Source organism: Scyliorhinus torazame, chromosome 5 (genome assembly GCF_047496885.1).
Source record: "Scyliorhinus torazame isolate Kashiwa2021f chromosome 5, sScyTor2.1, whole genome shotgun sequence".
Classification (NCBI taxonomy): Eukaryota; Metazoa; Chordata; class Chondrichthyes; order Carcharhiniformes; family Scyliorhinidae; genus Scyliorhinus; species Scyliorhinus torazame.
This window is the reverse complement of record NC_092711.1, coordinates 167,334,793-167,361,811: the sequence shown is the minus strand read 5'-3', so window position 1 is coordinate 167,361,811 and position 27,019 is coordinate 167,334,793. Positions and strand designations below refer to the sequence as shown.

Here is a 27,019-nt window from a genome sequence, read left to right as displayed (position 1 = left end):
TGCCACATCAAAGGTCACTGCACAACATAAGAGGTCATGGTGTAGAGGGCAACATATCAGCAGGGATAGCGGATTGGTTAGCTCATAGGAAGCAGAGAGTGGGTATAAATGGGTCATTTTTGGGTAGGTAAGATGTGACAAGTGGAGTATCACAAGGATCAGTGCTGGGCCCTCAACTATTTACAATCTATATTAATGAGTTGAATGTGGTTAAATTTGCTGATGACACAAAGAGGGATTGGAAATGAATTTGTCAAGTGGACTTGGAGAATGCAAAGGACATCAAATAGGTTAAGTGAGTGGGAATGAATTGACAGATGGAGTATAATTTGGGAAAATGTGAATGTGTCCACATTATTTAAATGGGAGAGAGATTACAGAACTCTGAGGCACAGCGGTATCTGGGTGTCCTGGTACAGGAATCACAAGTTAGTTTGCCGTGTTACGACACCTGGGCTCATGCGCGGTCAATTCCAGCCCCACGTGCCCCGGAGTCACAGCACAAGCGAATTGACCAATAATTCTTATAAAAATACCCTATGTCTTTGGCCCTTGGCTGCCCAATAATCAGTCGCCATGGTTGCAAATGTAAATACGATTACTGTTTATTTATAACAGCAAACACAACTGATTTACAATAAGCCAATTCCTAATTCCCACTTTAACCTGCCCCCAACCTCTACACACACAGAGACAGACAAATACAGAGGGGTGGAAAGGGATAAAATCATAAGTGAAAGAAATTCTTTTTTTCAGATGATGTTTTTTAGCACACTTTACTTCACAGCAAGCTTGCAGATTAAAGTCTTTAGTTTACAGTCTGTAGTGATCTTCTCTGTAGGTTAATTTGTTCACGTTCTTTGTAGTTTAGAAATGCAGTACTCACACTTTTCTGGAGCGGCACCTCATCTCTGTTCAAACTTTTCTTTCAGTTTGTGGTTTGTATTCAGGTCTCCATGGTTTCAGGAATACAGCACCCACAGGCTATCTGGGAAGAGAGATAGCACTCACAGCTGACTTCTGGAGAGAGAGTTAATCAGTTCTGCCTCTTGTGCTGCTAGAATCAAACTGAAAGCTTGGGACTCTGAAAAACATCCCAGTGGGATAGGATCCAATCACCGCCTGTTACCTAGGAGCACATCCTTTTGGACCAATTCATTGGCCACCTGCGAATCAATCAAACCGAGTCCCAACCCCAATTCTCACACTGGTGCCTAAAGATCTGCAGCTCCAGTTTAAACCGGCACAGACACCTGGATTCTTCTGCTTGAATTAAAGATACAGGCTGCTTGCCTTAAAGTGACATGTCCATTAATCATCCATGGAGCAAAAATGTAACAGCAGAAATAAAAGAACGGGGAAATAAGGTTATGAAAAGGAAGGGCCCTTCCAGCCGGTACAGCAAGTGATTAGGAAGGTGAATGGAATATTGTTATTTATTGCAAAGGGACTGGAATATAAAAGTTGGGGTGTTTTGCTGCAGTTGTACAGGGCCTTGGTGAGACCATGGGCTGGATTCTCCACTGGCGAGATTCTCTGTTGCGCCGGCAGCGCACTCACACCCGGGGATTTCCAGGCGACGGGCTGGCAACAATGGGAAACTCATTGGCCGTCTGGCAGGATGGAGAATCCCGCTGCTGGCAGGGACGCGCAGGGACGCGCCGCAGGATGGAGCATCCCGCTGCTGGCAGGGATGCGCTGCAGGATGGAGAATCCCGCTGATGGCAGGGATGCGTTGCAGGACGGAGAATCCCGCTGCTGGCAGGGACACGCTGCAGGATGGAGAATCCCGCTGCTGGCAGGGACACGCCGCAGGACGGAGAATCTCGCTGCTGGCAGGGAAGCGCTGCAGGACGGAGAATCCCGCTGCTGGCAGGGACACGCCGCAGGACGGAGAATCCCGCTGCTGGCAGGGACATGCCGCAGGACGGAGAATCCCGCTGCTGGCAGGGACACGCCGCAGGACGGAGAATCCCGCTGCTGGCAGGGATGCGCTGCAGGACGGAGAATCCCGCTGCTGGCAGGGACACGCCGCAGGACGGAGAATCCCGCTGCTGGCAGGGACATGCCGCAGGACGGAGAATCCCGCTGCTGGCAGGGACATGCCGCAGGATGGAGAATCCCGCTGCTGGCAGGGACATGCCGCAGGACGGTGAATCCCGCTGCTGGCAGGGACACGCCGCAGGACGGAGAATCCCGCTGCTGGCAGGGACACGCCGCAGGATGGAGAATACCGCTGCTGGCAGGGATGCGCTGCAGGACGGAGAATCCCGCTGCTGGCAGGGATGCGCCGCAGGATGGAGAATCCCGCTGCTGGCAGGGATGCGCTGCAGGATGGAGAATCCCGCTGCTGGCAGGGATGCGCTGCAGGATGGAGAATCCCGCTGCTGGCAGGGATGCGCTGCAGGATGGAGAATCCCGCTGCTGGCAGGGATGCGCTGCAGGACGGAGAATCCCGCTGCTGGCAGGGACGCGCTGCAGGACGGAGAATCCCGCTGCTGGCAGGGACGCGCTGCAGGACGGAGAATCCCGCTGCTGGCAGGGATGCGCTGCAGGATGGAGAATCCCGCTGCTGGCAGGGACACGCCGCAGGACGGAGAATCCCGCTGCTTGCAGGGATGCGCTGCAGGACGGAGAATCCCGCTGCTGGCAGGGACGTGCTGCAGGACGGAGAATCCCGCTGCTGGCAGGGACACGCCGCAGGATGGAGAATCCCGCTGCTGGCAGGGATACGCTGCAGGACGGAGAATCCCGCTGCTGGCAGGGACACGCCGCAGGATGGAGAATCCCGCTGCTGGCAGGGATGCGCTGCAGGACGGAGAATCCCGCTGCTGGCAGGGACACGCCGCAGGACGGAGAATCCCGCTGCTGGCAGGGACACGCCGCAGGACGGAGAATCCCGCTGCTGGCAGGGACACGCCGCAGGACGGAGAATCTCGCTGCTGGCAGGGATGCGCTGCAGGATGGAGAATCCCGCTGCTGGCAGGGACGCGCCGCAGGATGGAGAATCCCGCTGCTGGCAGGGATGCGCTGCAGGACGGAGGATCCCGCTGCTGGCAGGGATGCGCCGCAGGATGGAGAATCCCGCTGCTGGCAGGGATGCGCTGCAGGACGGAGAATCCCGCTGCTGGCAGGGATGCGCCGCAGGACGGAGAATCCCGATGCTGGCAGGGATGCGCTGCAGGATGGAGAATCCCGCTGCTGGCAGGGACGCGCTGCAGGATGGAGAATCCCGCTGCTGGCAGGGACGCGCCGCAGAATGGAGAATCCCGCTGCTGGCAGGGATGCGCCGCAGGACGGAGAATCCCGCTGCTGGCAGGGACACGCCGCAGGACGGAGAATCCCGCTGCTGGCAGGGATGCGCTGCAGGACGGGAATCCCGCCCCATATTTAGAGCACTGTGTACAGTTTGGGTCTCCTTATTTCAGAAATGAGATAATTGCATTAGAAGCAGTTCAGAGGAGGTTGACTCCCAGATTCTGGAATGAGGGGGTTATCCTCTGAGGAAAGGTTTGACAGGTTGGGAATGTATCCATTGCAGTTGAGAAGAATGAGAGATGATCTTATTGAAGCACGTGAGATCCTGAGTGGAATTGACAGAGAGAATGCTGAGAGAATGTTTCCCTTGTGGCAGAGACTAGAAATAGGGGAGACTCGGTTAAAATCTGAAATGTCCGAGCAGCCACTCAGTTCAAGGGCAATAAATTCTGGTCCAGCGACTCCCACATCCCATTAAGAATTTACAAAACTCTCTCCACAAAACCTCACTCAATTTCACTCCTTTATTGTCCAGTTCTGGCTCCGCCTGGGGTAACATCTACTCCATATTTTCTTCTTGTGCGGTGAGTTCTAGGTTACTGGTACATAAGGACAGATGCTTCAAGGAACAAATCAAACATGGATGTGAAAGATTCTCCAGCTCTCTCTTTGTGGACAGTTCTTACTCAGTATTATTTCTCCCAAGTCCTTCATTGTCCCATTATCGCTTTAATTTCACTCCCTCTTTGCCCATGTCCAGTGTGTTTAATTCTATCCGGATTGTTTTAAAGTCAGTTTCTCTCTGGAGTGTGTCAATGTCTTGATGATGTCACAATGGTGTCTCAATCCCCCGGCCACATTAACCATTTCATCTCCTGCTGTGTCTCCAGTAGCTGTGTGTGTTTGGGACCCGGTCTTCAGTCCATTTCACCACGAATTTAGGCTTGTTATTTTTCACATGGAACAAATCACATCTGTACACCCACACCGGTATCCCAAAATCACGTCACATATACTTAACTCTCAGATGCTCTGAAGATCAAAGTGAGTGTCTGTTTGTCTTATCTGCCCTGTTATGGTGCTGATATTTCATGTTGTGTCCAAGCTTTCAAATGTGGATTTCTTTGAAACAAAGTTCATGGGCCAGGATGTAAATATTTCCAGGAGAAAGCGATCAATTTATTCATCCCATCTAAACATTCCAGACTTTCACTGGAACACAGGTGGAGACCAGATTGATATAGGTTTGCCTTTCAGTCGTCAATGGTCAGACGCCCTGTACCATTTGTCAAACTGGACTATTTGACGAACTGCGTGTTTTAATTAACATCCCTCTTTCCTCCAGCTGCTCTACTGTGGGTAAAATCCCTTCGGTTGAGGACGGGTTGATGGGTATTGTTTGGTACACGGTGGAACATTACCAGTGAATGATGCTGGTTCCATCTGTAATTGGCCACAATCATTCTAACCTTTTGCCACATTTGATGTTCATAAAGCTGATCTTTCCTGATGGTTCTGATTGACCATGTTACTTTCCCATTTTCAAAGCTTAAGGGAGAATTCAATTAGGATCAAATATCCAGACCCAGAATAGCCTGGTCCACTGGGCCTATCCAGACTGAGGATATCAATTCATGTGAACCAAATTCTATTGATGTGGAGATGCCGGCGTTGGACTGGGGTGAGCACAGTACGAAGTCTTACAACACCAGGTTAAAGTCCAACAGGTTTGTTTCGATGTCACTAGCTTTCGGAGCGCTGCTCCTTCCTCAGATGAATGCAGAGGTCTGTTCCAGAAACACATATATAGACAAATTCAAAGATGCCAGACAATGCTCGGAATGTGAGCATTAGCAGGTGATTAAATCTTTACAGATCCAGAGATGGGGTAACCCCAGGTTAAAGAGGTGTGAATTGTATCAAGCCAGGACAGTTGGTAGGATTTTGCAGGCCAGATGGTGGGGGATGAATGTAATGCGACATGAATCCCAGGTCCCGGTTGAGGCCGCACTCATGTGTGCGGAACTTGGCTATAAGTTTCTGCTCGGCGATTCTGCGTTGTCGCGGGTCCTGAAGGCCGCCTTGGAGAACGCTTACCCGGAGATCAGAGGCTGAATGCCCTTGACTGCTGAAGTGTTCCCCGACTGGAAAGGAACATTCCTGCCTGGTGATTGTCGCAGCGTCTGCATGGTCTCGCCAATGTACCACGCTTCGGGACATCCTTTCCTGCAGCGTATGAGGTAGACAACGTTGGCCGAGTCGCACGAGTATGTACCGCGTACCTGGTGGGTGGTGTTCTCATGTGTAATAGTGGTATCCATGTCGATGATCTGGCACGTCTTGCAGAGATTGCCATGACAGGGTTGTGTGGTGTCGTGGTCACTGTTCTGAAGACTGGGTAGTTTGCTGCAAACAATGGTTCGTTTGAGGTTGCGCGGTTGTTTGAAGGCAAGTAGTGGGGGTGTGGGGATGACCTTGGCAAGATGTTCATCGTCATCAATGACGTGTTGAAGGCTGTGAAGAAGATGACGTAGTTTCTCCGCTCCGGGGAAGTACTGGACGACGAAGGGTATTCTGTCGGTTGTGTCCCATGTTTGTCTTGTGAGGATGTCGGTCCGGTTTTTCGCTGTGGCGCGTTGGAACTGTCGATCGATGAGTCGAGTGCCATATCCCGTTCGTACGAGGGCATCTTTCAACGTCTGTAGATGTCTGTTACGCTCCTCCTCGTCTGAGCAGATCCTGTGTATACGGAGTGCTTGTCCATAGGGGATGGCTTCTTTAATGTGTTTAGGGTGGAAGCTGGAGAAGTGGAGCATCATGAGGTTATCCGTGGGTTTGCGGTAAAGCGAAGTGCTGAGGTGACCGTCCTTGATGGAGACGAGTGTGTCCAAGAATGCAACTGATTTTGGAGAGTAGTCCATGGTGAGTCTGATGGTCGGATGGAACTTATTAATGTCATCGTGTAGTCGTTTCAGTGATTCTTCGCCGTGGGTCCAAAGGAAAAAAATGTCATCGATGTATCTGGTGTATAACGTCGGTTGAAGGTCCTGTGCGGTGAGTAGGTCCTGTTCAAACTTGTGCATGAAGATGTTGGCGTATTGGGGTGCGAATTTGGTCCCCATGGCTGTTCCGTGCGTCTGGATGAAGAACTTGTTGTCGAAGGTGAAGACGTTGTGATCCAGAATGAAGCGGATGAGTTGCAGAATTGCGTCTGGAGATTGGCAGTTGTCGGTGTTGAGTACTGAGGCTGTTGCAGCAATGCCGTCGTCATGGGGGATGCTGGTGTAGCGTGCCGAGACGTCCATTGTGACGAGGAATGTTCCTGGTTCAACTGGTCCATGGGTGCCGAGTTTCTGTAGGAAGTCCGTTGTGTCGCGACAGAAGCTGAGTGTACCTTGTACGATGGGTTTCAAGATGCCCTCGATGTAGCCAGAGAGGTTCTCACACAGGGTCCCATTGCCTGAAACGATAGGGCGGCCTGGTGTGTTGGCCTTATGTATTTTCGGGAGGCAGTAGAGATCTCCAATGCGGGGGGTACGTGGGATGAAAGCACGTAGGGTGCTCTGAAGATCTGGATCCAAGGTCTTGATCAGTCTGTTAAGTTGGCGGATGTGTTCCTTGGTCGGATCTGCGGGTAACTGTCTGTAATGTTCTTGGTTGTTCAGTTGTCGGTATACTTCTTTGCAGTAGTCCGTTCTGTTCAGTACGATAGTGGCCCCCCCTTTGTCTGCTGGTTTGATGACGATGCTGCGGTTGGTCTTGAGAGCGCGGATGGCATTGCGTTGTGCTTGGGTGACGTTCGGGGCTGTCTTGTGAATGCGACTGATGAATCTGGCATTGACGCGGCTCCTGACGGCTTGAGCATACATGTCGAGTCTAAGGCAGCGGCCTTCCGGAGGGGTCCAATTCGACTCTTTCCTCTTCGGTTGCCGCACCGCAGATCTCTCGGTCTGCTGTTCCGGTTCATTGGTAGTCTGCTTGGGTTCGCTGTTGGCCTCTTGGGGTCTGTGCTATTGACATGGCCATGTCAACCCTATTGACATGGGTTGAGTTCTTTTAATAGTATAATTATAATCTTTATTATTGTCACAAGGAGGCTGACATTAACACTGCAATGAAGTTACTGTGAAAATCCCCCAGTCGCAATATTCCGGCACGTGTTTGGGTATACCCGAGGGAGAATTCAGAATGTCCAATTCACCGAACAAGCACGTCTTTCGGGACTTGTGGGAGGAACCCGGAGCACCCGGGGGAAACCCACGCAGACTCAGGGAGAACGTGTAGACTCCGCACAGACAGTAACCCAAGCCTGGAATCGATCCCGGGTCCCTGGTGCTAACCACTGTGCTACCGTGCCGCCCCATTAATAGATTGTAGCATTTTCCCACCTTCTGATGTCAGGCTAATGGGTCTGTGGTTCCCCGTTTACTCTCTCCCTCCTTAAATTGTGGGGTTACATTTACCACCTTCCAATCTGCAGGAACCATTCCAGAATCTACAGAATTGTGACAGATGATCACCAATGTATCCACTATCTCTACAGCCGCCTCTTTCAACACTCTGGGATGTAGAGCATCACGTTTGAGGGCTGATTAACTTTCAACCACATTAATTTCTCCAGGACTACTTTTTTACTTATTAATCTCATTCAGTTCCCAGTCCTCAGGCTGACTACTATTTTGGCCACTTTATGAGCCTCTTCCTTTGATCTAATGGAATCTTTAACTTTTCTTGTTAGCCGCAGTTGCATCACTTTTCCTGTTCGATTTTTTCCCCTAAAGGAATCAATTTTGGTGTGTATATGTGAAATGAGTTGCAAATGTCCCAGAAGACCATAGACTGCTCTCCCCCTTGAGAGAGCGAGAGAGAGAGACAACTGGTGGTTTAACCTGAGGGTCACCACACCTCAGGCGAGGGGCAATGTTGCGAAGGTGGACCCTTCATGGATAACCTCAGCCAATACGACAGTTGAATCCCTGCTATTGGAGTCACTCCACATCATGAACCAGCCATCCAGCCAACTGAGCTAACTGACCCCCCGGTAGATGAATAATAATGCCTGAAAATATTAGCTATTGCCTGTCTCCCATCATACCATTTAATGTGGTTTCCCAGTCTACCTCAGACAACAAGTCCCTCATACCCTGATTGGGTGTTCACCCAGATAAATTAAACAAAAACATGTAACCACCAATGCCCATCTTCATGGTAATGTGGCATGATTTAGGGGGATCCAAACAGAAATGGAAACTGAATATCTTCTCTCTTCGAAACACCCCTTCACTCTGTGATCGTTGTGAAATTTGAACCAAGGTAGTCGCAACAAGGCTCAAAGAGCGTCAGCCATCTGGAGGCAAAGCCATAGGACTGCCAAGTCGAGCAGAACAAAACCCTCCGACCCTCCCCAGTGACCAACTGACAGAATGAACAAAATACAGTCTTGGATGTAACTGAGAGCAGAAACAATAACAGCAATAGCCCTTGTAATCACTTGTGAACTTGTTGGTGTCTCAGCAGGTGCGATGAATCATGGATTCCCTTCCAACACAGAGGAGAATGACCTCTCACCAGTGTGAATTCGCTGGTGTGTCTGCAGGTGGGATGGATCACTAATTGCCTTCCCCTACTCAGAGCACGTGATTGCCTTCTCCCCAGTGTGAACTCGCTGGTGTCTCTTCAGGTTCGATAAGTCAGTGAATTCCTTCCCACACTGAGAGCAGATGAATGGCCTCTGCCCAGTGTGAACTCGCTGATGTGTCCGCAGTTTGGATGACTCACTGAACCCCTTCCCACACTGAGAGCAGAAGAACGGTCTCTCCCCAGTGTGAATTCGCTGGTGAGTCCACAGGTGGGATAACTGGGTGAATCCCTTCCCACAATGAGAGCAGGTGAATGGCCTCTCCCCAGTGTGAACTCGCTGATGTGTCTGCAGATTGGAGAACTGAGTGAATCCCTTCCCACACTGAGAGCAGATGAACGGTCTCTCCCCAGTGTGAACTCGCTCGTGACTTTGCAGGTGGGATAACTGAGTGAATCCCTTCCCACACTGAGAGCAGGTGAATGGTCTCTCCCCAGTGCGAACTCGCTGGTGACTCTGCAGGTGGGTTAACTGAGTGAATCCCTTCGCACACTGAGAGCAGGTGAATGGCCTCTCCCCAGTGTGAATTCGCTGGTGTTTCTTCAGCCTGGAGAACAGAGTGAATCCCTTCTCACACACAGAGCAGGTGAATGGCCTCTCCCCAGTGTGAATGCGTGGATGAGTCTCCAACTCAGATGGGAATCTGTATCCCTTCCCACAGTCCCCACATTTCCACGGTTTCTCCATGTTTTGGGTCTCCTCGTATCTCTCCAGGATGGACGATCAGTTAAGGCCTCGCCCACACACAGAACACGTGTACGGTCTCTCCCCGCTGTGAATGGTGCAATGTTTGTTCAGGCTGTGTAAATGTTTAAAGCTCTTTCCACAGTCAGTGCTCTGGAACACTCTCGCTGGGGTGTGTGTGTCTCGGTGCTTTTCCAGTCACATTGATGTTTAAAATATTTTGATGCTGACAGATTCGGCAAACATTTCTCCTTCTAGATTCAAAGGCCGGTGACATTCAGATCCCAAGGTATCGAGTGACTCTGTGGGACCGAGACGTGACAATTGAGATTTCTGTCTGTAATTCCTCCTCTTGTAATATCTGTAAAAGGAGTTTTCAAAGTCAACACTCAGTACAGGATAGAAATTCAGAACAGAGAATTCTAGTTTCTATGGAACATTCCTTCCTCTCATTCCCCAATACCTCGTCTCCAGGGAGCGGACGCGGAGGGGCAGGGTATCGGAGCAGTGACTGTAGGAAGGATGAGCTAGCTGACCACTGCACCCTGGTACAGGAGGCCATTCAAGCGGGGGAAGTGGTAGTTGTCGGGGTTTCTATAATTAGGGGAACTAATGACATCCTTTGGAAGCAGGACCGAGAGTCCCACATGGTATGTTGCCTGCCCGGTGCCAGGGTGAGGGGCATCTCTAACCGGCTTGAAAGGATATTGGAGAGGGAGGGGGAGGATCCAGTTGTTGTGGTCCACGTTGGGATAAACAACATCAGCAAGACTAGGAAAGAGGACCTGTTTGGGAATATCAGAAATTAGGAACAGAATTAAACAACAGGTCCCAAGGATTATAATCTCTGGATTATTCCCTGAGCCACGTGCAAATTGGCATAGGGATGAGAAAATTAGAGAAGTAAACACGTGGCTAAAGGAGTGGTGCAGGAAAGAGGGGTTCCATTTCATGGGGCACAGGCATCAGTATTGGGACAGGAGGGATCTGTGCCGTTGGGACGGTCTCCACCTGAACCGATCTGGGGCCAGTGTCCTCGTGGAAAGGATAAATAGGGAGGTCAGAAGGACTTTAAACTAACAAATGGTGGGGGAGAGGAAGGCCTCCTGGGAACTCAATACAGTTCCAAAAACAAATAGCAGGATGGTCTGGACTGGGTACCAAATATACCGGTCATAAAGTTTACAGGAGGGACAGAGAATATGGCAGAGGGGGTGGAGTAGCCTTACTGATTAGAAATACTATCACCTCAATGGTGAGGATTGGATTTGTTTATTGTCACGTGTACCGAGATACAGTGAAAAGTATTGATCTGCGTACAGTTCAGACAGATCATTCCATACATGAGAATACACAGGGCAAACATCAATACACAATGTAAATACATAGACACAGGCATTGGGTGAAGCATACAGGAGTGTAGCACTACTCAGTGGAGGAGATGTGTGAAGAGATCAGGTCAGTCCATAAGAGGGTCGATTAGGAGTCTGGTAACAGCGGAAAAGATGTTTTTGAATCTGTTAGAACATAGAACATACAGTGCAGAAGGAGGCCATTCGGCCCATCGAGTCTGCGCCAACCCACTTAAGCCCTCACTTCCACCCTATCCCCATAACCCAATAACACCTCCTAATCTTTTTGGTCACTAAGGGCAATTCATCATGGCCAATCCACCTAACCTGCACGTCTTTGGACGTGTTCTCAGACTTTTGTATCTCCTGCCCGATGGAAGAAGTTGGAAGTGTGAACAAGCGGGTGGGAGGGATCTTTGAATATGCTGCCCGCTATCCCAAAGCAGCGGGAGAGTCAATGGATGGGACGCGGGTTTGCGTGATGGACTGGGCGTGTTCACCACTCTCTGTCATTTCTTACAGTCTTGGACCGAGCAGTTGCCAGGCCAGGCTGTGATGCTGCCAGGTAGGATGCTTTCTATGGTGCATCTGTAAAAGTTGGGAAGAGTCAATGTGGACGTGTTGAATTTCCTTAGTTTCCTGAAAAAGTATAGGCGCTGTTGTGCTTTCTTGGTCGTAGTGTTGATGTGGGTCGACCAGGACAGATTGTTGGTGATGTGCACACCTCGGAATTTGAAGCTGTAGTCAATGAATAGGAGACTGATGTCGGAGTCCTTGTTGTCGAGATGCTCCAAGTGAGTGTAGCGCCAGGGAGATGGCGTCTGCTGTGGAGGATATAATGAGGGGAAGGATCCAGCGAAGACCATGGGCTGGATTCTCCGTCGGCGGGGTCCTCCGCTTTCCGGCAGCGCACTCATGCCCACGGACTTCCCGACAGCATGGGGGTGCCCACAACGGGAAACCCCATTGGCCGGCTGCCTGGATGGAGAATCCCCTCCCACATAGGTGGAACTGAGGAACAAAAAAAATCTCAAACTGTAATGGGTGTTGTGTATCGACCGTCTGGTTAGCTCTCAGGCACTAGATTGTATAAAGGCAGAAATTAGGCGAGTGTGTAGCAAAGGCAGAGTAGTATTAATGGGGGATTATAACTGACACACAATTGGGAGAGGCAGACAAGCAACTGTCAGAAAGGGAGTGAATTTCTGGAATGTGTCCGGGATAGTTTCCTGCAGCAATATGTTCCAGATGTAACAAGGGGACAGGCAATATTAGATTTAGTTATGAGTAATGAGCCCAATTTAATTAGTAGCCTAACTGTGATCACAACATGATTGAATTCAGTGTAGTGTTTGAAAGTGAAAAGCACGTTACAGACAGTAGAGTTTTAGACTTGGGTAAGGCTGACGTTAACGGGATGAGACAGAGACTGTCCTCGGTAAACTGGGGAGATCTGTTAATGGGTCAAACAACTGAAGATCAGTGGAGAATATTTAAAGAAACATTTAACGAGATAGAGAGCAAGTATATCCCCCTGAGAGGAAAAGGCTCCATTTAACAAAAAAAACAGCCACGGACAAATAAAGAGGTTAGGGACAGCTTAAAACTAAAAGAAATAACGCACAAAAATACAAGACACAGGACAGATCCGGACGAATAGGGTGGGAACAAGGACTCACAAAGGATCACAAAGCAGCTTGTAAGAGCGACTGAAAGGGATTATGAAAGGAAACTTGCAAGGGACATCAATATCAATGAGAAGAACTGTTTAGTTATATAAAGGGAAAGCGGGTGTGAAGAGCAATGTAGGCCCAGTAAAAGCTGGAAATGGAGATATTGTCAGTGATAATGGGGGAATGGCAGACACACTGAACAATTACTCTGCCTCAGTATTTACAGTTGAAAAGGAGGATAACGTGCCATAAGTCCCGAAAAAATTAATAGTCGATAAGAGGACAGGGACTTAACACAATTAACATAACTATACCATCACTAACTAGGAAATTAATGGAACTGAAGAGTGACAAATCCCCAGGACCTGACGGTTTCCATCAAGGGTGTTAAAGGAAGTCGGGGAGCACATTGTAGATGCCCCAACGATAATCGTCCAGAGTTCCCTAGATTCAGGAGTAGTCCCTCTGGATTGGAAAAATGCACTTTTTGAAGTGCGGTGCGGATACATCAGCGAGTTTACACTGGGGAGAAGCCATTCACCTGCTCTTAGTGTGCGAAGGGATTCATTATTTAAGAAGGGTGAAAGGCGAAAAACAGGGAATTACAGACCAGTTAGCCGAACACGACATGGTAGCACAATGGTTAGCACTGTTGCTATACAGGGCCAGGGACCCAAGTTCGATTCCCGCCTTGCGTCACTGTAAGTGTGGAGTCTGCACGTTATCTGCTGTGTCTGCGTGGGTTTTATCCTGGTGCTCCCACAAGTCCCAAAAGACGTGCTGTTCGGTGAATCGGACAGTCTGAATTCAGTCCCTCAGTGTTAATGTAAGCCTACTTGTGACACTAATAAAGATTATTATTATGAACATCTATGGTGGGGAAACTGCTGGAATGTATAATTAGGGGTGGGGTAACTGAACACTTTGAAAAACTTTGTTCGATCAGGGACAGCCAGCCTGACTTATTTACTGAATTTTTTGAGGAGGTGACGAGGGTAGAGGACAGGGGAATGTCTATGGATGTCATTTATATGGACTCCCAGAAGGCATTTGATAAAGTTCCACACAAGAGACTGTTAGCTAAGGTGGAAGCCCTCGGAGTTGAGGGCAAATTATTGACACGGTTAGGAAATTGGTTGAGTGGCAGGAGAGTGTGGGGATATGGGTATTTAATAAGATACAATGAAGAGTATAACACCGAGTTGTACAGAAAACAAAACATTTTATTTAACATTAACTATATACACAGCTCCAGTTGCTGAGTTAGGAGGCGAGATTACCCAAATTTGACCTGTTGCACTTTTCAGGATTAAATTCAATTTGCCACTGTTCTGCCATCTAACCAGCCCGTCCATATCATCCTGTAATCTGAGGCGTTCCTCACCATTTCCCACAACCCCAATTTTTGTGTCATCTGCCAACTTATCATATCTCCAACATTCACATCCAGATCATTGATGTATGCTCCGAACAACATGGAACCCAACACCGATCGCAGTGGAACACCATTGGACACAGGCTTCCAGTCACAAAGACAATCTTTGACCATCTCCCTCTGCCTGCTGCCAGGAAGCCAATTTTGGTATCAATTTGCCCTGGATCCCATCTTGACCAGTCCCCCATGTGAGACCTTGTGAAAAGCCTGACTGACGTCTATATGGGTTACATGTGGGCGGCACTCAAACACAGTGGGTAGCACTGTTGCTCCACAGTGCCATGGTTCCAGGTTCGATTCCCGGCTTGGGTCAGTCTGTATGGAGTCTGCACGTGCTCCCCGTGTCTGCGTGGGGTTCTTCCGGGTGCTCTGGGTTCCTCCCACAAGTCCCGAAAGACGTGCTTGTTAGGAGAATTCGGAATGTCGAATTCACCTGAGTGCACCTGAACAGGCGCCAGAATGTGGCGACTAGGGGATTTTCACAGTAACTTCATTGCAGTGTTAATGTAAGCCTACTTGTGACAATAAAGATTATTATTAACTGCACTACCCTCAACGACACGCTTTGTCACCTCCTCAGAAAATGCAAATGAAATAGAATCCACAGAATCCTTCTGCACCGACCCTCCGATAGAGCATGCTACCCAGGTCCACTCCTCCTCTCTATCACCTTAAACCCACCTACCTTTTGGACACTAAGGGACAATTGTTCATGGCCAATCCACCTATCCTGCACATCTTCTGGACTATGGGAGAAAACTGGAGCGTCCAGAGGAAACCCACACAGACAGGGGAAGAACGAGCAAACTCCACACAGTGTACACCTTAGATCTCTTCCTTTCCAATTCCCCACCCTCTTCCTTCAAACCAACTTTCCCCTTCTGATTTCCTGCTTTCAGAGACTCAAAGACTTAGAGTCATAGAGTTTTACAGCACAGAAAGATGCTCTTCAGCCTATCGTGAAAATGCTGCCTGTTCAGCCACAGCAGGTCAAGGATGAAAAGAGAGAGCAACAGCTCAGCACTTCATGAAGACAGGTAGCCATTTGATATGACCCTCACTGCTAGCAGCTCAGATACAACACTGCACAAACTTAGCAGCCACTATAGAGTTGGGATCAGCTGTGGTGAAACACTGGACTGGATCCAGGACAGGGTGAAATATAGTTTGCTTGTCAGTTCATTGGAGGGTGTGGTCAGAGATGGGTGCTGCTTCGGGTGGATCAGATGAGTATTTTAATAGGCACTGATGAGGGTGTATATTGAGGTGCTGGGCGGATTGTCTGGGTTGTCAGACAGTCTCCTCTTCACTGTCAAGCGGCATGTAGAGGTCTGGCTCCAAGTCTCCAAATTGGCAGAGGACATTGTGCAGAACGTGCCCTGTCCACAACCTCAGCTCCATCTCCTTGTCCTGGTGCAGAACCAGAGGCACTGCTAGTGCTGCTTTGAAACCTGTTACAGTCTTTGTTTGGGTTGGTCTTTAGAAGACATAATCTTCCTTTGACAAAGCCATGCTAACTATCCTTTTTAAAAAATAAATTTAGAGTACCCAATTTTTTTTTCCGATTAAGAGGCAATTTAGCGTGGCCAATCCACCTAACCAGCACATCTTTGGGTTGTGGGGGTGAAACCCACACAGACATGCTGACTATCCTTAATTAGTTCTTGCCTTCGCAACAGAAATTAATTCTGTCCCTCAGAATATTTTCCAATCATTTCCTGACCACTCAAGTTAAACTCACTGGTCTGCAATTGCCTGGATTTACCCTACTTCACTTCTGGAACAATGGAACCACATTATCGGTCCTCCAGTCCTCTGGCACCGCTCCTGTGGCCAGAAAAAATTGAAAATTGTCAGAGTGTCTGCAATCTCTTGTCTTGCTTCCCACAGCAGCCTGGAAATATCTCATCTGGGCCTGGGGATTTAAACAAGTCACCAATAAAGGGCAGAATAAGAACATAAATTTAATGGGGAGAAAAGAAAGGGTTTTACTTACAGACGTGAGAGGAAGTTTCAGTCTGTGTGAAGCTGGAGGAGCAGCAGCTTTGCTGGGCAGACAGTGAAGGAAGCTCCGTGCAGCCAGTGACACAGGCCCCAGACTCTGATTGGCTGAAGGATCAGCGCCTGTCCAGTCGTCCACAGGTTCCTATTGGCCAATCTCCGTCATGGAGACAATGAGGGGACGGACCTCGGCGCACGTGGGGTGGGCGGGTATTTGACCTCCCGACGCTGAGCTCTTGTCCAATCCGGAGTATTTTGTTTCTGTGACCAGGTGTTGCTCTCAGAGTGCTGGGAACGCCCCTCTGGGTCATTGCGACGTCCCAAAGAAGCCCTGCCTGAATCACACTGTTCCGCGGTGACGTTTCCGGGTTCCAATGCGCAGGCCCGGCGGGCGGGCACGAGAGCCCCGACCCCTCCTGTTGTTCCCCCTCTCCCTTCCCCTGCACATCCTGCAGACAAGGTTTCCAGGCAACCGGTTGACGCTTCCGGCCAGAGCGAGAACTAGCCCAGTGATCTCCATCTCCACCCAGCCCGGGACTGCGCATGTCCAAGGGCGGTAGTGAACTGCGCAGTGCAGAGGAGAGCCCACCCTCTGACCTTCCTGCTCAGGTATTGGCTATTGAGAAACTGGGAGGACCAAAAGGACTTTGGTCCTCCAGCCAATCAGAGCACTGCCTTTGTGTGAATAAGATTGAATGAAGCTTCACACAGACTGAAACGTCCTCCTGTCTCCAACATCTGTGAGGAAAACACTTCCTTTTCTCCCCCTTTCCATTTCTTTTCTCATTCTGACCTTCAATTGGTCACTTGCAGCAACTGAAGGGAAAGGAAGTGAATCCAGGGAGGGTGCAGACTCTGGAAAGCTTGGCCCAGATCCCTCTCTCTCTCTTAAATATATTGACATCCTTTGCTCCCTCAGCTTGACACATTTATTTGGCTAAAAGAATGGTCTCTTTCCCAATGTTCACAATTAAAGGGCTGGTTTCCCCAGGAGATGGCTGACATTTAAGGGTCAGTAAATTAATATTAGCCAGAGATATGTCTAGTGTTGTTATATGGTACAGATTAGATATATTATTTATGGTTCTGTAAAGTACATTTATTATTATTTCTAGTAATGTAATATTGTACTGTAACTACATCATATATTTTCAGTAATCTGTTACCTCACAGGGTTGTTAATCTCGGGATTTCTCTTCCACAGGGACCAGTGGAGTCTAGAGGTCATTGAATATATTCAAGGATGAGTTAGACAGATTTAGTTTTTCAATTTAAAGAGCCCAGTCTTTTTTTTTTCAATTAAGGGCCCCCATCCCTTGGACATGTGCATTTCTGGGCCATCTGCCTGCATGGCAGATAGAGCAGTTTCTCCAGCATGGGGGAATTGTTTGGAGCCCAATATCTAATCTCCTGGGACTGGGATGAAAAGTGGGGGGAGGGGGGGGGGGGGGGGGGGGATGGCATTGACCTCAACCTGACACAAAGTACATGCAGGTAGTCACTGGATTTGATTGTGACACCCCCCCCCCCCAAACATTGAAGTCACCAAGGAATATGAGGGTAGTGTGGGTAAATGGAGCTGAGGTCGATTGGCCATTGAGCTCATTAAAGGATGGGGCAAGTGGGCCAAATGGCCGACTGCAGCTCCTATTTGTTATGATCTCTGTGTCCAGGACAGGAAGCAGTGAGCATAGATCTGTCAATCAGCACCTTCAGGAGAATTGGGAGGGAGAACGGAGGGAGAGTGTGTTGGATGGATATTTACAGCTTTTGGGGAATGAGAGAGGGAAGAATGTTCCATAGGAACCAGAATTGTCTGTTTTGAATATCTATCCTGTACTGACAGTGCTGACTTTTGTAAATTGTTTTTCCAAGATATTAGAAGTGGAGGAATTTCAGAGAGAAATCTCAAACGTCACATCTAGATCTGACAGAGTTATTCGATTCCTTGGGATCTGAATATCTTCGGCATTTGAATCTAGAAGGAGAAATGTTTGCTTGAGCTGTCGGCATCAACAGATTTTCAACACCATTGTGACTGGAAAAGCACCAAGACACACACACCCGAGTGAGAATGTTCCAGAGCACTGTCTGTGGAAAGAGATTTAACCAGTTACGCACCCTGAAAAAACATTGCAGCATTCACAGCGGGGAGAGACCGTACATGTGTTCCCTGTGTGGGTAAGGCTTCAATTGTCCAACTTCGAGAGACACAAGGAGACCCAAAAGATGGAGAAACCATGGAAATGTGTGGACTGGGAAAGGATTCAAGGCCCCATCTGCACTGGAAGCTCATCGACACATTCACACTGGGGATTCACCTGCTCTCTCTATGGGAAGGGATTCACTCAGATATCCAGCCTGCAGGCACATCAGGGACTTCATACTGGGGAGAAGCCGTTCACCTGCTGTCAATGTGGGAGGGAATTCAGTGATTCCTCCACCCTGCAGAGACATCAGCGAGTTCACACTGGAGAGAAACCATTCACCTGCTCTCAGTGTGGGAAGGGATTCACTCAGTTATCCAGCCTGAAGTTACACCAGCGAGTTCACACTGGGGAGAGGCCGTTCATCTGCTCTGTGTGGGAAAGGATTCAATTACTCATCCACACTGTGGAGACATCGACGAGTTCACACTGGGAAGAGGCCGTTCACTTGCTCTCAATGTGGGAAAGGATTCAGTGATTCATCACACCTGCTGAGACACCAACAAGTTCACAAGTGATTACAAGGGTTGGAATTTGCTGTTATTGTTTCTGCTTCAATTACATCCAGGACTGCATTTTGTTCATTCTGACAATTGGTCAATGGGGAGGGTCGGAGGGTTTCTTTCTGCTGGACTGGCCGATCTCCCGACTTTGCCTGCAGTGGGCTGTTGCTCTTTGAGCCTTGTTGCGAATACATGGCTTCAAATTTCACAAGGATCTGTTGTACCAAAACCATAGTGTGTCTTTAACCCTTATACGCTGGACAAATTACCATAAGTTGTATCAGACAATAATATACTTTATTTACGATCACACAATTGTTACTGTTAATTAATCACACACACATGCAAGTTGAACTCTAAGCTAATGCACACAAGACCTTAACTTAACTTTCAAGTGACTGGCAAGTACGGGGCAGATATGGCCTTATCTGGAGTCCGCAGTCTGGCAGTGTTGAAAGTCTGTTGCTGGTCGTTGTTATCCTCGGCTCGGGTCCTTCCGTCGATGGCGTGGATGGTTTTCCTCTTCGGTCGGTGAAGGGTCACTGTTGTTGGTTACTGTTGAGAGCTGCTGTCGAGAGAGCGAATGGTGGGCTGCGCAGCACCTTTTATCCCCAGGAGTTTGAGCCCCTTTGGGCGGTCCCAGGTGAAGGCCCAATCAATCGATCAGGGCTTGATCACCTTGATCGATAATGTTCAATTAAATCCGCTACCTTGCGGGGCTTGTCCTGACCGGCCATGTCCGTTGGTGTCCGAGGCACGTATGCCTTCCCAAATGAGGAAAACTGACGCCACCAAATCTGCCACTTTGTCAATTTCCATTTAAGCCCATTGTCCCGGGATGGCCTTTCAATGGCCTTTTTCCTCGGTTGTTAGACAAACCAGCTTTTTGTCTATTTGGAAGCTGCAGCCTGTCTGTCCCTGAACTTGGCCACTTTTCCCAGCATCCTTTGCCAGACGCCACTTTAGGCGGCCACATATCCCTCCTCTTGATCCTGAACGCGAAGCGTGGTAGATCACAGACTTAGAATCAATACCTGCCCAGCATCCCCAGTCACCTGTCTATTAAGTAAGGCCCCAACACTAAACTCAGTTACATATTACAGATACTACTCAATTCAACCTTACAATTACACACTTAACTATATGGGCAGCTGCTGCTCTACATCCCAGAGTGTTGAAAGAGGTGGCTGGAGAGATACATTGGTGATCATCTTTCAAAATTCAATAGATTCTGGAATGGTTCCTGCAGATTGGAAGGTGGTAAATCTAACCCCAATATTTAAGGAGGGAGAAAGAAAATGGGGAACCACAGACCCATTAGCCTGACATCAGTAGGAGTGAAAATGCCAAAATCTATTAAAAAGGATGTGATAACATACAAATTAGGAGGAGTAGGCCACTCGGCCCCTCGAGCCTGCTCCACCATTCAATAAGTTCCCGGCTGATCTGATTGTAACCTCAACTCCACATTACTGCTAACCCCCCCGATAACCTTTCACCCCCTTGCTTATCAAGAATCTATTCAACTCTGTCTTCAAAATATTTAAAGACTCTGCCTGGTTCATCTTTGGCACTGGTATGATGGTGGTCTTCTTGAAGCAGGTGGGAATCTCAGAACGGAGTAGAGAGAGGTTGAGGATGTTCACGAACACACCCGCCAGTTGGCCCGCGCAGGATCTGGGTGCATGGCAGGGACTCAGTCAGGACCCGCCGCTTTCCAAGGGTTCACTTTCAAGGTGGCCAAACTGACTTTGGAGGCTGTGACGGTGGGCATGGGTGTGCCCAAGACAGCTGGGGCAGATGACAAAGGTTTGTTGGTTTCCTGCTCGAAATAAACATCAAATGCATTGAGTTTGTCGGGAAGGGGTGCGCTGTTGCAAAAGATTCTACTCGGCTTTGCTTTTTAGCGCATTATGTTGTGTAAGCCTTGCCACAATCGATGAGAGTCCATGATTCTCGCTTATTCCGGACAACTCTTCTGTTGTCGCTTGGCATCCCTGCTGGCTTTGCAGAGGTTGTACCTAGATTTTTTTGTATAGGTCAGGGTTGCCGGACTTGAATGCCTCAGACGTGCCCTTCAGTCGGGAGTGAATCTCCCGATTAAACCATGGGTTCGGGTTGGGTAACGTACGTACTACCTTCTTTGACATACAATCTTCTACAGACTTGCTGATGAAGTCTGTGATGGTGCTGGGATACATATTTAGGTTGACTGCTGAGTTCTTGAATATGGACCAGTCGAGAAGGAGCTCTTCTGTTGCCTCAGACCAGCATTTGCACAACCTTCATAGCCAGATTCTCCAGCTTAAGTTTCTGCTTGTATGCCGGGAGAAGGAGCACCGTCTTGTGGTCCGATTTTCCGAAGTGCAGTCAGGGGATGGATCATCAGGCGCTCTTGATGTTTGTGTAGCAGTGGTCAAGGATGTTGGGGCCCCTGTTGGGACAGGAGATGTGTTGGTGGAATTTTGGCAGTGCACTCTTGAGGTTGGCCTGGTTAAAGTCCCCGGCCACGATGAACAAGGCCTCCGGGTATTCTGCTTCATTGTTATTGATAGCGGTGTACAATTCATCAAGCGCCTTCTTCACTTCCGCCTGGGGTGGGATGTAGACCGCCATGATGATGGCAGAAGTGAACTCCGTGGAAGGTAGTATGGACGGCACTTCACAGTCGGGTATTCCAGATCCGGAGAGCAGTAGTTCGCCAGGGTCACCACGTCCTAGCACCAGGAGTTGACGAGGAGACAGACCCCTCCACCCACTCCAGGTTCAGTCCTGGATGTGATGAACAGCAGGAATAACAGCAGAATCTAACCCAACATCACTTGTGAACCCTTTGGTGTCTCAGCATGTTGGACGACTGAGTGAATCCCTCCCCACAGTGAGAGCAGGTGAATGGCTTCTTTCCAGTGTGAACTCGCTGGTGTCTCCGCAATGTGGATGATGTTTGAAACCTCTTTGTCGCAGTGAGAGCAGCTGAACAGTTTCTCCTCAGTGTGAATGCGCTGGTGGGACATCAGTACCTGAGAGCATTTAAACCCACTCCCACAGTCGGAGCATTTAAAGGGTCTCTCATTGCTGTGAGTGACACTGTGGCTCAGCAAGTGATGACCGAGTGACGCTTTTCCCAGTCGGAGAGGTGAACGGGCTCTCCCCGGTGTGACCTCGCTCGTGTTTCATCAGGTTGGATGAGGATCTAAACCTCTTTGTGCAACGAGAGCAGCTGAACGTTCTCTCCTCAGAGTGAACGCGCTGGTGGGACATCAGTAGCTGTGAGCTTTTGAAACCCCTCCTGCAGTCAGAGCATTTGAAGGGCCTGCTCTTGGTGTGAGTGACATTGTGTTTCAGCAGGTTGGATAAATGAGCAAATCCCTTATCACACACAGAGCAGATGAACGGCTTCTCCCCGGTGTGAACTCGCTGGTGTCTCTGCAGGTGGGGTAACTGAGTAAATCCCTTATCACACACAGTGCAGATGAATGGCCGCTCCCCGGTGTGAACTCGCTGGTGTCTCAGCAGGTTGCCAATGTCAGTGAATCCCTTTTCACACTGAGAGCAGTTGAAAGGCCTCTCCCCAGTATGAACTCGTTCGTGTCTCCGCAGGATGCCAATGTCAATGAATCCCTTTTCACAGTGAGAGCAGGTGAAAGGCCTCTCCCCAGTGTGAACTCGTTCGTGTTTCCGCAGGCTACTAATGTTAATGAATCCCTTTTCACACTGAGAGCAGGTGAAAGGCCTCTCCCCAGTGTGAACTCGTTCGTGTTTCCGCAGGCTACTAATGTTAATGAATCCCTTTTCACACTGAGAGCAGGTGAATGGCCTCTCCCCAGTGTGAACTCGTTCGTGTTTCCGCAGGCTTCCAATGTCAGTGAAACCCTTTTCACACTGAGAGCAGGTGAAAGGCCTCTCTCCAGTGTGAATTCTCTGGTGGCTCTGCAGGTTGCATAACTGAGTGAATCCCTTCCCACAGTCAGAGCAGGTGAAAGGCCTCTCCCCAGTGTGAACTCGTTCGTGTCTCCGCAGGTTGCCAATGTCAGTGAATCCCTTTTCACACTGAGAGCAGGTGAACGGCCTCTCTCCAGTGTGACTGCTTTGATGCCTTGCCAGCTTGGACGGGGCTGTGAATCCCATCCCACACACAGAACAGGTGAACAGCCTCTCTCCAGTGTGACTGCGTTGATGCCTTTCCAGCCCGTAAGGGCCTTTGAATCCCTTCCCACAATCCTCACATTTCCATGGTTTCTCCATGGTCCGGGTGATCTTGCGTCTCACTGCGTTGGGCGATCAGTTGAAGCCCCGTCCACACACCGAACACCTGTACAGTCTCTCCCTGCTGTTAATGGTGTAGTATTTTGTCAGGCTGTGTCACTGGTTAATGCTCTTTCCACAGTCAGTGCTCTGTAACAGTCTCACACGGGTGTGTGTGTGTGTCTCAGTGCTTTTCCAGACACACTGATGTTTAAAATCTCTTGAAGCAGACAGAATAGACAAACATTTCTCCTTCTAGATTCAAAGGCCGATGATCTCCGGTTCCCAAGAATTGAGTGACTCAGTCAGTTCTTAACGTGATATTTAGTTTGAGATATCCGCCTCAAACTCCTCTCGTTCGAACTTCCTGCAATCAGATTTTACAAATCATTGTCAGTACAGGATAGAAACTCAGAACAGACAATTCTAGTTTATATCGAACATTCTTTCCTCTCTCTTTCCCTGAAATGCTCTCAATCTCCAACCCACACACTCTCCCTGCATTCTCACTCTGCTGTATCTAATATTCACCCTCCCAATTCTCCTGAAGGTGATGATTCAGGCTGATTGACAGATCCAGGACTTTAACCAGGCCAACCTCAAGAGTGCACTGCTTCCTGTCCTGGACACAGAGACCTGAAAATCTTCATGCAGGCTGCCAGACAGATATATGTCTATATTACTGGATGAAAAATGTGTGTAATATACAGACTGTATTCACTTACTTTCCCTCCCAATTTTCGTGAAGGTGCTGATCAACAAATCTCAACTCACTAAAACCTGCACAAGAGTAGAGAATCTCCATATAAGTACATTTACTGATTAGAGATAGGGAAATTCTGAGGAAGAATTTTATTTAGTCATGGAGTAGTCATGACAGGGAACTCACTGCCCACAAGGGTTGTGGAAGTCCAGATTATCAATAATTTAAAATAAAATAGGATGGTCACTTGAAGAAAATAAACTTGCAGGTGAACAGGGATATCGAGGGGGAATGGGACTGACTGGATTGCTGTACAGAGAGTCAGCATTGACTTGAGTTACCAAATGGATTCTGTCAGTGCTGCAATGACTGTATGACTGGAAATATATAATGAAGGTACAATACTATATTACAAAACTAGAAATAATAATGGATGTATTTTATTACAGAACCATCAATAATATATATAATACATACCATATAACAACACTAGACATAGCTCTGTCCGATAGTAAATTTTTAAAAATTAATTTACGGGATGTGGACAATGCTGGTCAGGCCAGCATTTATTGCCCTTCCCCAGTTGCCCTTCCGAAGTAGTGATGAGCTGCCTTCTTGAACTGCTGCAGCCTGGAGGTGTAGATACATCCCCTGGGCTGTTTTTTTTTAATTTGTTTTTTATAAATTTAAAGTACCCAATTCATTTTTTCCAATTGAGGGGCAATTTAGTGAGGCCAATCCACCTACCCTGCACAACTTTGGGTTGTGGCGGCGAAACCCACGTAAACAAGGGGAGAGTGTGCAAACTACAGACGGACAGTGAGCCAGAGCCGGGATTGAACCTGGGACCTCGGCGCCGTGAGGCAGCAGCGCTAACCACTGCTCCACCATGCTGCCCTACATCCCCTGTGCTGTTAGGGTGGGAATTCCAGGATGTTGCCCCAGGGACAGTGAAGGAACGGCAATGTATTTCCAAGTCAGGGTGGTGTGTAACTTGGAAGTGAACCTCCAGGTGGTGAGGTTCCCAGGTATCTGCTGCTCTTGTCCTTCTAGATGGTAGTGGTTGTGGGTTTGGAAGGTGCTGTCTGTGGAATCTTTATGAGTTACTGCAGTGTATCTTGTAAATGGTATACACAGCTGCTACTGTTTTTCGGTGATGGAAGGTTTGAATGCTTTGTCCTGAATAGTGTCGAGCTTCTGGAATGTTGTTGGAGCTGCACTCATCCAGCAAAGTGGAGCGTATTCCATTACACACCTGACTTGTGCTTGTAGACAAGCTTTGGGGCTTCAGGTGGTGTGTTACACACCTTGGATTCCCAGCGTTTGACCTGCCCTGGGAGCAACAGTATTAATATGGCTATTCCAGATCAGTTTCTGATCAATGGTAACCCCCAGGATATTGGTTGTGGGGGATTCAGCGATGGAAATGCCACTGAATGTCAAGGGGTGTTGGTTAGATCCTCTCTTGTAGGAGATGGTCATTGCGTGGCACTTGTGTCGTACAAATGTAACTTGCCACTTATTAGGCCAAGCCTGGATATTGTCCAGGTCTTACTGAATTTGGACATGGACTGCTTTGTTATCTGAGGAGTTGAGAATGGTGCTGAACATTGTGGATGACTGCACATCACCACTTCTCACCTTATGATGGAAGGGAGATCATTGATGAAGCAACTGAAGATGGTTGGGCTGAGGAAACTGTCCTGACGAACTCCTGCAGTGATGTCCTGGAGCTGAGATGATTGACCTCCAATCACCACAACCATCTTCCTTTGTTGCAGGTGTGACTCCAACCAGTGGAGTTATCCCCCGATTCTCATTGACTCCAGTTTAGCTCGGGCTCCTTGATGCCATACTCGGTCAAATGCTGCCTTGATGTCAAGGGCAGTTACTCTCACCTCACTTCTGGCATTCAGCTCTTTCGTCCAAGTTTAAACCAAGGCTGTAATGAGGTCAGGAGCTGAGTGACCCTGGCGGAACTCAAACTGAGCGTCCGGGAGCAGGTTATTGCAGAATAAGTGCCACTTAATAGCAACTTTTATGACTCCTTCCATCACTTTGCTGATGATAGACAGTAGACCCACAGAGAAGTAATTGGCTGAGTTGGATTTGCCCTGCTTACTGTCCCCTTAAATGTCAGCCATCTCCTGGGGAAATCAGCCCTTTAATTGTGAACATGAGGAAAGAGACTGTCCTTTTAGCCAGACAAATAAATGTGTCAAGCTGAGGGAGCAAAGGATGTCAATGTCTTTAAGAGAGAGAGAGAGAGAGAGACCTGGGCCAAGCTTTCCAGAGTCTGCACCCTCCCTGGATTCACTTTTTTTTTCTTCAGTTGCTGCAAGTGACCAACTGAAGGTGAGAATGAGAAAAGAAATGGAAAGGGGGAGAAAAGAAAGTGTTTTACTCACAGATGTTGGACAGGAGTCTGTGCAGCTCCAGCTCATTCAGGGTTGGAGGAACAACGGCTTTGCTCGGCAGAAACCTCCATGTCCAGCTTCCGCATTGAGACAATGGGGGAGCTCTGATTGGCGGAGAAACAGAGTCCTTCCGGTCCTCCTATCTTCCCATTGGGCACAAGTCAGCGGTAAAGCCAGCGGGATTGAGCTCACCCTGCACATGCGCAGATTTCCCTCTCCCCGAGACATGCGCAGTCCTGGGTTGGGGGAGGGGCTTCTCGCTCTGGCCGGAGCTGTCAGCTGGTTGCCTGGAAACCGTCTCGGCGATGTGTTGGGGGAAGAGGGAACAGACGGTGGGGGGGTCGGCACACTGGGTGGTGGCCGCGCGCCGGGCTTGTGCGCTCAAATGCAGTGACGCCACTGCGGAACGGATTTATTCCTATTGGCTGGTTTAGAGGACGAGCTCCTTTGTGATGTCATAATGTGGAGGTTCGACAATGAGTGTCAGACGAAAACTTCCTCCTCTGGGCAACATCTGCGAGCAAATCAATGTCTCCCCCTTTCATAAGTTATAAGATATAGGAGCAGAATTAGGCCATTTGCCCAACCAGTTTGCTCTGCAATTCTATCATGGCTGTGCTCATCCTGGCTTTAATTCCACCGTACTGCCAGTTCCCCATTACCCTTCAACCCATTAAAAATCTGTCTTCTCTAAATCTGGATTTAGCCCTTTACATAAATTGTGTGACATTCATGGAAGTTTGCCAACTGGAGCGTTATTCTCAGTTAAATTCAGCCCTCAGCTCCATCGCTGTCTGTCATTGACATGAGCAACAGAGAGACAGAAAGGTGCCCGAGCCTCAAATGGGAAGTCAAACCTTGTGACTCGAAACCAACACCTCAACATTTGTCAGTCAAATCCAT

General features: G+C 48.8%; 2 protein-coding genes across 2 annotated transcripts in view; one reads left to right on the top strand and one right to left on the bottom strand.

Annotated features, from left to right (window-relative positions):
• The window catches only part of LOC140418026 (uncharacterized), a 149,960-nt gene that overhangs the window by 81,943 nt on the left and 40,998 nt on the right, over positions 1-27,019 (top strand). The window lies entirely within an intron of this gene.
• LOC140422303 (uncharacterized) lies at positions 19,027-26,200 on the bottom strand. The gene is made up of 2 exons (XM_072507330.1): positions 26,108-26,200; positions 19,027-23,363 (listed from the first exon to the last, which is right to left on the bottom strand). The coding sequence occupies exon 2, from the start codon at positions 22,994-22,996 to the stop codon at positions 21,821-21,823; it is 1,176 nt and encodes a 391-aa protein (XP_072363431.1). The 5' UTR covers positions 22,997-23,363; positions 26,108-26,200; the 3' UTR covers positions 19,027-21,820.

Bases quoted from the DNA above. Each gene is read 5' to 3' on its own strand.
- LOC140422303 (XM_072507330.1), bottom strand. From the start codon at position 22,996: ATGGAGAAACCATGGAAATGTGAGGATTGTGGGAAGGGATTCAAAGGC.